Source organism: Palaemon carinicauda, chromosome 17, assembly GCF_036898095.1.
Source record: "Palaemon carinicauda isolate YSFRI2023 chromosome 17, ASM3689809v2, whole genome shotgun sequence".
NCBI lineage: Eukaryota > Metazoa > Arthropoda > Malacostraca > Decapoda > Palaemonidae > Palaemon > Palaemon carinicauda.
Genome location: NC_090741.1, coordinates 101424342 through 101434664, shown reverse-complemented (window position 1 = coordinate 101434664; position 10323 = coordinate 101424342). Strand labels below are relative to the sequence as shown.

At 38.8% G+C, this 10323-nt stretch overlaps 1 protein-coding gene across 1 annotated transcript in view; it reads left to right on the top strand.

Annotated features, from left to right (window-relative positions):
* Positions 1-5067, top strand: part of LOC137656482 (chymotrypsin-like protease CTRL-1) — a 6395-nt gene extending 1328 nt beyond the window's left edge. Inside the window, exons 3-5 of the mRNA XM_068390657.1 lie at positions 2479-2639; positions 2929-3049; positions 4964-5067. Coding sequence (XP_068246758.1) covers positions 2479-2639; positions 2929-3049; positions 4964-5067 — 386 coding nt within the window. The remainder of the gene's footprint in view (positions 1-2478; positions 2640-2928; positions 3050-4963) is intronic.
* The last annotated feature ends 5256 nt before the right edge of the window (positions 5068-10323 follow it).

The window sequence follows — 10323 nt, the reverse complement described above, 5'->3', positions numbered from 1 at the left end:
CTACCGTAGACCAACCACACCCCTCCCCCGCATAAAAAGCGAGGTAGGGGTTAATCGGCACTGTGTAAATGTGGAGTAGGCACAGGAAATGATGAAGACATGCTTGTGAAATATTCTGAGAGAAACTTTCTACAGATCATGAAAATGGAACGTAAAATATGGACATGGAGAAGCCCAAATGGAGACACGAAAAACAAGATATATTTGATTTTCAGTGAAAAGTTAATTTAGTTGAAGATATAACAGTATTAGACGAGTTCAAATCAAGCCATCATAGAATGATGAGAGACAAAGTTTGTGTAGATCTAAGGAAAGAAAGAGAATAATTGATTTTAAGAAAGAAAATAAACACTTCTGTAAAAGAAAAAAATATCTGATGAGTTTATTTTAGCAATACGAAATATGTACTCGCAGCTAAACAATGAAATGGAAGCAAGTAAAGAAGAAATGAATAGTAATTTAACAAAATTTGTATTGGAATCAGCACAAGAGACTGGTGGAAAAGTTCCCAAACAAAGAAAACTATCAGAAAACACCAAAAACCTGAAACATAAAAGATTGGAAATGAGGTTAAAATCCAAGAGATGATATGGAATTAGCCGAACTATCAAACACCATAAACAAACTGAAAACCCATGACATTCGTAAACACAATCAGACCAAAATTTGAGGAAACACTAAAGAAAGGAAGAAGCATCAACCTGATGAAAAGAATACTTGTAACTGGACATCCATAGATATTTGCTTAAAAGGATGTAAATGGAAATATCAACAAAAGAGATGAATGTATAAAAATTCATGAAGATTTCTATACAATACTTTATATAAGATAAAACTTTACTAATAGAAATAAAGAAACACTTAAGCCTGTACCTAACGTAACAGTAGGACAAGTAAAGAAAGTAATAAAGGCATGGAAAGAAGCAAAGCAGCAGAAAATGGCATAACAATTGATTTAATAATAGATGGAGGAGATTTCATAATGATAACACTCACTGATCTTTACACAAAATGTCTGCAAGAATGCTCTATACCCACAGGTTAGAAAAACTTTATCGCTATACTAATCTACAAAAAGAGAGACGCGAAAGACCTGAAAAATTACTGCCCCAATATGTTTACTCTCAGTAATAAATAAAAATATTTTTAAAGATCATATTAGGCCGAATAAAAGGACTGCTAAGATTGAAGGCAAACTCTGGAACAAGGTATTTTCAACAACTGACAAACCATATGTATGGTATTTATTGGCTATGAGAAATCTTTAGATTCTGTCAAAACTTCAGCAGCAATGAAAGCCTTTCAAGGATAAGGAATAGATGAATCTTATGTTTGAACACTTGAAGATATATACATAAAAATAGTGAGAAAATTCTGATTGAGAAAAGAGTTAGAGTGGGAGAACCCGTCTCTCCTAAATTATTTATAGCGAGCCTAGAATTAGTTTTAAACGTTTTAATTAGGAGAATGTAGGAATTAACATTAATGAAGAATACCTTAACAATTTTATCAAGATTCCAAGGTAGCATAGGTTCATTTAATGACCCATAGGAAGAATTTAAAAAGATGATAGAAGACTTGAATAGAGAAAACAGAAATGTAGGAATGAATATGAGTAAAACTAAGATAATTTTTATGAAAATGTAGAGACAACAAATAAGGGTTATGGATGAACCTCTAGAAATTGTAAATGAATATACATAATTATGAAAAACAGCAAGGGTTATCCCAGGCCATGATAATGAAATTGAAAGGAGGATGGAGAGGTTTTGGTAAACAAATTGAAATTATGAAAAGTAAAAGGCCACTTTCGCTAAAAAGAAAAGCATTTTCTAACCAGATGGTCTTACCAGTATTAATTTATGCATCAGAAACTTAGTGCCTTACTAAAGCTTTAGAACATAAGCTCATAAGATCGTTACAACTCAAGATCTAGGAAAACAATAATGATACAAATATCACTGAAAAAAAAAAAAAGCAACATGGATACGAGCAAACTAAAGTAGAGGATATTCCAGCATGTAACAAAAAGAAATGGACAGGTGCAGGATATATAATAAGAATGACAGACAATAGATGGACATTAAAAATAACAGAATGGGTCCCTAGAGATTACATATGAAGCAGGGGAAGGAAGAGAAGACGACGGATTGACAAGTTAAGAAAATCTGAGCTTTTATACTGTAATGGCCTAGTAACGGCTGATGATGATGATGATGATTAAAATGGATGCTTTACTTCGTCTATGAAACAGGCATAACTTTATATTTTCTCTAATAGATATTTTACTTGAGTTACCACTGGCGGGGTTTGCATTTGTTTCCAGATACATACCCATCATTGTATTTTCTAAAACTTTCTAAACTTAGAAAGATCCTTGTCCTGATTTGCATTACGCTTCAGACTTTAGAAGTATAAAAGTGAGGTAAAAGATTTTTTCCCTTGGAAGCCTCTAAAAGTTTATTCTTTTTCTCTTAGGTATGGAAAACTCGTCCTCACTTGTTCTCCTTGAAGCTGTGATGAAAACAATAACCTTTGAAGAATGCAAGAAGAAATATCCTAATCCTAAAGCGATCAGTGATAAAATGATCTGTACTCTTTCCAACAACCAGACTTTAGGTAACGGCAACACTTGTCAGGTAAGAAGTCAGTGATCTCTTGTAGTTTGTAAATAGGTAATTTATGAAATAATCCGGTATACGTAGCGATCAGACGAAAATCTCCCACCATCACAAATCCGCACCGGCCAGTGTGATAATGAAAAACTGGCCAAACCCCAAACATATATTAATATGTCTGAGGCCTTTGTCCTGTAGTAAACTAAAAATGATTGCATTTGTTGTTGTTGCTTTGTATGTGGATGACAGATGTAAGTTTATGAATAGTATCAAGGAAATTAGATATTAATGGATCTACCTTCTATTACAGGGAGATTCGGGCGGCCCATTGATGTACCAACATGGAACTTTTACGGAGCAAATCGGAATTGTTTCTTTCAGCATTAAATATTGCAAGCCAAAAGCCCCCACCGTTTTCCTACGAGTCACACGTGAGTTCTCTATTTAAAGTCTCCCTGTAGGTCACTCTTCCTTTTCTGAAAAAAATATATTGGTAAATATTTTGAAAATTCACCAACTTACATCGCATAAGTAAAACAGTTTTCATGGCAATATTTTCTTCCTTTTCTTTAGGTTACTTGGATTGGATTAGAACTCATATGGATGTGGCATGAATTGGAGAGCTGTTTCAAAGACAAGTTATTACTACTACTACTACTGGATGGTTATCACTGGTGTGTTTCCATGGAGATTTTCTAACACATTTGTAAATTCGTTAAGCTTTTTATTTGCATATTTATTCCATTTAGTTATAATACATTTAAAATGGCTATTATAATTGTTATCTAAATAAAACTGAATTTACAATAATCGCTTATATGCCCGAAATTTTCAGGAGATTCGTTAGTTAAGAGATATCTAAGAAAATATCTCATTTGTATAAAAAATAACCTTTATGAACTTTAATGTTGACACATACGCATACATTACATTATATATACATACAAACATATATATATATATATATATATATATATATATATATATATATATATATATATATATAGATATATATGTGTGTGTGTTTGTGTGTGTGTGTGTGTGTGTGTGTGTGTGTGTGTACCTTTCTGAATGGGGATACCTAACGTGGTGAAATGGTGAATGGGTTTGTGTATCTCCATGATCATCAAAGCTGTACTACTTAAGGCCACCCATACTAGATTGGTTTGATATAAGGAATCAGACCAAAATCTCCCACCATCGCCAATACATAATGGCGATGAAAACTGGCCAAACCCCAGACTTGAATTGACATGTCTGATGCCTTTGTCATGCAGTGGACTAGGAACGGCTACATTTGTTGTCATTGTTGTGTGTGTGTATATATATATATATATATATATATATATATATATATATATGTATATATATACATATATATATATATATATATATATATATATATATATATATATATATATATATATATATATATATATATATATATGAGAGAGAGAGAGAGAGAGAGAGAGAGAGAGAGAGAGAGAGAGAGAGAGAGAGAGAGAGAGAGAGAGAGAGAGAGAGAGATAAATTTTGTAATACGTTAGTGTACCATAATACTCTGGTTTTCTATGAAACAGATTAGTTTCGTATTTGATTTCATTGGGTAACTGATATGAAATGAATTTAAATGGCTCTATGAGGTGCTGCTGAATAGCATAAAGGACTGTAAAGGGGTATAGAAAGAGTAAAGAAACGTAAAAGCGGAAAATTTATGTAGTTTTTGTATTAACAAGTCTTTCAGGCAGTACCCACATAGCTATTGTTGTTCATGTTAATGTAAAAGTAAAAAAATATTCCCGAAATAATGACTCATGGGGTTTTTGAGCGCAGCTTAACAAGTACCGCTTGTCAGAACATAGGAGCAGTGATGTAATGTTTTTAGCGATCAAAAAAAGAAAAAAAACATTAGAATTTAAAAAATAAATAGCAATTGTTGCTCATGCGAAAGTAAAATAAAACAAATACCAGCAATAATGGTAACGTTTTACTTACTATCAGGGAATCATTTTGAACATAAAATATATATAACGTGATTTAACTGAATTTGACTTTCCTTTCAATCACAAACAAACAGAACAAACAGTTCGGCTAACTTCATCACAAAGAAGTTAGTCGAACTGGCTGTTCTGTTTGGTTGCGATGAAATGAAGCTAAATTCGGGGAAATCACATTATTTACAACACGAAAACATATATTTTCTGTTCAAAATGTTTTTCCCTAAATATAATGGTTTATGTTCCGCTGTGGGCTCGCTTCGCTCACCGAAAAAATAAACATATCATGTTGAGCCGCGCAAGCTAACATCAATATAACTTCAATACTGAATGGCATTCACTAACCAGGTATTAAACTTAAAAGTAAAAACAATGACTTACTTTATGGTCGGGACGTCGTAGGTTCAGGGTTTTCTAGCAACTGTTGCTGTACCGGAGGTGGCGATGGGTAGAGGCAAAAGGGCTAATTACATCAGATTTACAATGGTAATTTTCATGAAACTTCCCTCCGGCTTATAAGTACGGATAGCTACAACCATTACATGTTTGTATAGGAAGTTCCATAATAGCACACGAAAGGAGGAGAATACGAACAAAGGCTTAACACGGACAATGGCTTTACAAGGAAAAGGCCAGGGAAGGGACTGATGGGAGCACTCGAAGAGATAAGAAAAGGGAAGGAGAAATATTAACCCCCCTGTGGAAACTTTCCATACGTATGGATACGTGATTGGTTAACGGAAACAGAACGGAGTCTACAAAATAAGCTTGAATGAACTTGCATGGGAAATTTGTTCAGAGACAGTATTTACATGACAACAGGATGTGATATAAAGTAATAACAATAGGTATGAAGGAAAAATAGTAAGTTAAAATGGAGAGAATAATAAAATGATATGTTGTAATAAGGGAGAAAACAGTTGAAAGGTCATGGGAACAAAGAGAAATATACAAGTGGGTATTACATCAACGAATAAATATCAACGTTATTAGAGAGGTAAAGACTCGTAGTATGCTTGAATACTTGGTAGAAAATAATATGACAACGTGGGTATTACATAAACATACGGTATTAGAAGAATGGCTGGGATAAAACGAAATATGCCCATATGGGTACTGCATAAAAGAATTGGTACATACGGTCTTAGAAGGGTCAGATCGCGAAGAACACTTGAATGTTGTGCGTAAAAATGAGGAGGGTTAATAAGAAAATGAGTAATTCTTGTATAAAACGTAATATGTGCATGTGGGTATTACAAAAAAAAAAAAAAAAAAAAAAAAAGGAAGGATACATGCAGTATAAGAAGGGTGAGGTCAAGTAGAATACTTGAATGTCGTGGTTATTAGTACTTGAATGACGTGGGGGAAAATGGGGAGAGGTTATAAGGAAAGAAGTAATCCTATTAGTAAAATAGGTGTGTACCTACGAACGAACGGGAGCGAGTACAACCGACCCCTAGAATATCAGCGAATAAATAAGAATACACGGTTAGTATAGGATATAGATAATTTGTGCAGTTTTCCATGGATTTATTATACGTCCAAGAACATAGCGTGTAGAGAAGAAAAGGTTTATTTTACCATTATATACCATTTCCCCAGTATGTTCTCCCCCCCCCAAACCCTGAGTTTCCGCTGGGGGTCCCCCATTATCGGTGGATATATATATATATATATATATATATATATATATATATATATACATATATATATATATATATATGTATATATATATATATATATATATATATATATATATGTATATATATATAAATATATATATATATATATATATATATATATATATATATATATATATATATATATATTGAATGGGAATATAAAATGAGATGATTTTACCGTGAATGAACTGGATAGGGAAACTAGTCCAGAGCAAGTATTTATGTGAAACCGGGGAGAGAAAAGGAAATAACCAAACAAATAAACCCAATAGAGGAAGATAAAATGGAATGTATGATAAATAATATTGAATGGGAATATAAAATGAGGTAATAATACGATAATAAAAAGAGTAATTGGGGGAGGGGGGAAAACTTTTGCGCAAGGCGAGTGATATTTGCGCAGACCGAAAACTGGTATGCACGAACGTACGTACAAATGGGTGCTAATGTTAGCATGGAATGCTAACATTTGATCTACATCAGATGTTGGCAGCACTGGTTACTGTATTTTTTCATGAAATAATCTTTGAAACGGCTCCTCCAAAGTTTATCCAGTTATGCTGTTTTGTATTTTCCTCCGGTTAGAATACATACAAGAAGGTAATGTATAGAGAAGAAAAGACTTGTTTTACGTTTATATAAACGTAAAACAAGCCTTTTCTTCTCGATTCCCCAGTATGTTTTCCCCACCCAAAACCCCGAGTTCCCACTGGGGGTCCCCCATTATCGGAGGATATAGATGTATATATATTTCTGAAACTATTCATTTGCGACGGGAACGAGTGTTATTTTCGAAGAGATCGTAATTTTTTCTTTAAGAAAAAGTAGTTGATTTCCTAGGTTACATTGCCCTGTAATACACTACAATGAAACCGAGAGGGTGAGAGAGAGAGTAAATTTTGTAATACGTTAGTGTACCATAATACTCTGGTTTTCTATGAAACAGATTAGTTTCTTGTTTGAATTCATTGGGTAACTGATATGAAATGGATTTAAATGGCTCTATGAGGTGCTGCTGAATAGCATAAAGGACTGTAAAGGGGCATAGCAAGGACGGATCTAGAGGGGGGGGGAGGATTAACGACGTCCTAACCCCCCCCCCTTCAAATTTTGAAAGTGCCCTTTTGAGTTTTCAAGGTGCCTTCTTGAGACCATTAAAAAACGAATTAGTAGCCTATATTCTAAAAAGTAGACAACTGTCATGACACAGTTATCACGGTAATGATTATAAACATGAGCTGATTGACTTCACAAGCCACCTCGTTATGTCGGACACCTGGGAAGTTTTTCAGGCGCGGAAAATCAGATTTTCCCGCGCCTTCGTAAGCACTCAACAGAGGTGCCAGCGAGAAGCCAGGAAGATCGCTGATCGGACAACTGTGGCGAATCTTTCGATGTTTTAGCCGACAAAATGCCACATAAGGATAGAGTAAAGCGTGTTGAAAAGGCGCTGTTAGAACAAGATGCCAAACAATGCAGAAAAATTCACTCGTTTTTTAGGTATGTCACAAAACGTCTTTTTTTGTAGGGTATTCTATTGTAAGGACAGTGAGACAAGCGTCACCAAGATCAACTGATACTTTATTCGAATGTGCACGGGAGTATATTACAAGGTGCGGACGGAAAGGTAGGATGACGCTGGCGTCAAATCAGATTGAAGTGCCCGCCAAAATATATGTGTTTTCTTACACTTACAAATATATGAATTATGGGTTAACAGAAACATGCTATGAAATGATACATATGTTAAAATGTAGCTCTGGTGGAGCGGAATATATATACATGGGAAACCACAGTGTGGCGAAAAGAGAATTCAAATAAATAAGTAATTTGTCGGTTTTCTGGACGACGAAGGGATCGGTGTCCTTACAAGTACTCCCCCCCAAGACATCGGGCGGCGTAGAGGGGTGATGATCAATCTACGTATCTTTCCGGGCGTCGGAGGGTTCCTCTTGTTTTTGAACGGAGGGGCGCGCTAGCGGTCGGTGTAAGGATCTCTTCCTCTTGTCATCGTTTGATGATTTTTCTTTCGTTGGGCGGCTTGTTTTGAGGCGGAACTCTGGATCTGCCAGGTCCGGCGGAGGCGGTGTCGCTTCCTTCGAGAAACGCTGGTTTCACGCGGTCTATTGAGACCCAGTCCTCTTGGCCATGGACGTCGAGAAGGAAGGCTTTCGTTGTCTTTTTAATTACCCGGTAGGGACCTCGATAAGGTCTAGTCAATGGTTGTCGATGAGCGTCGACACGGACGAAAACGTACCTGCAGTCATCCAGGTTTTTTGGCTTAAAGTGCTTGTTTCTGTCCTGGTAAGTTTTGAGACACAGCCTGAACTTCCTGGCGATGTCCCTTAGGTGATCCAGCTGCGTGTCGTCGGTTGATGAGGGAAAGAATTCGCCAGGAACTGCGAGCGCTTCCCCGTAGACCTTTTCGGCGGGCGAAGGTTTGCCGACTGCGCTAGGGGCGGTGCGAAGGCCGAGGAGTACCCAAGGAAGTCGTGATTTCCAGTCCCCGTCGGTGCAGCTCGCCATCAGGGACGCCTTGAGGGCGCGGTGAGTTCTTTCGACCATGCCGTTTGCCGCGGGGTTGTATGCCGTGGTGCTGTGGAGCGTCGTCCCCATCAGGTTCGCCAAAGCGAGCCATATTTCTGAGAGGAAAGCGGGGCCTCTGTCAGTCGTGATGTCGTCAGGAACGCCAAACCTGCTCACCCAGCTTGACAGGAGGGCTTCGGCGCATGCTTGAGTCGTAGCTTCGGTCATCGGCGATGCCTCCAAACACCTTGTGGAGCGATCGATGATCGTAAGTAGGTAGCGAGCAGATCCAGAAGGGGGCAATGGTCCCACGACGTCGATGTGTATATGGCCGAAACATCTTTTTGGCTGGGGAAAATCGCCTACCCCCGATTCGGTGTGACGGCTGACCTTGCTTGACTGGCAATTGATGCCTGACTTCGCCCATTCCCGGGCGTCCTTTTTTATCCCTGGCCAGACAAACTTTTCAGACAGAAGGCGAGCGGTGGTGCGTCCTGAGGGGTGTGAAAGTCCATGGATGATATCGAATATTCTTCTTCTGCAGGAGGCTGGTACCCAGGGACGTGGGCGGCCCGTGCTGGTGTCGCAAAGAATAGTTACTCCTGCTGGGTCGAGGGGAATCGCACTTATCTTGAGCGCGGATGGCCCCGTCAAGTGATCCTGTGCTTCTCGGTCGGTGTGTTGTTCGGTTGCGAGATTGGCGTAGTCGATTCCCAGGTGGATCGCGTCAATTTCAATCCTTGATAGGGCGTCCGCGACTGTGTTTTTCTTTCCTGGGATGTAACGTATGGTGCACCCGAATTCGGCGATTGATGGGAGATGACGTTGTTGTCGGGAGGACCATGCGTCCGTCGATTTCGTGAAGGCGTGTACGAGGGGTTGATGGTCCGTCGCGATTGTGAAGGGGGTACCCTCCAAGATGTGCCTGAAGTGGCGGACGGCGAGGTAGACGGCGAGGAGTTGCCTATCGAAGGGGCTGTATCTTGTTTCGGCGGGTTTCAATTTCTTGCTGAAGAATGCCAGCGGTCGAGGAGAACCATCGACGAGTTGCTCAAGCACAACCCCACAGGCGACGATGCTGGCGTCGGTCGTTAGTCGCAGGGGCGCGTTGTTGTCGAAATGAGCCAGGGTGGTGGCATTCGCAAGGGCATCCTTCGTCCGAGCGAATGCCTGTTGCTGGGGCAAACCCCACTCGAGTTTTTTTGCTTTTCCTTTCAGGACGTCATCGAGGGGTGACAGGGTTTGTGCGATGTTGGGGATGAAGCGCCTGTAGTAATTGACCATTCCCAGGAACTCCTGAAGTTGGCGGATGGTCGTAGGCATTGGGAACTTCCTGATGGCGTCGACCTTGGTTGTCATGGGTTTTACCCCGCGAGGATACGCGGTGACCAAGGAAATCTACTCCCTCCGCACCGAACGTGCATTTGTTGAAGCGTACGACAAGGCCGTTCTCCTGTAGGCGTTTGAGGACGGTGCGGACGTGCCCCCGGTGTTCCTCCT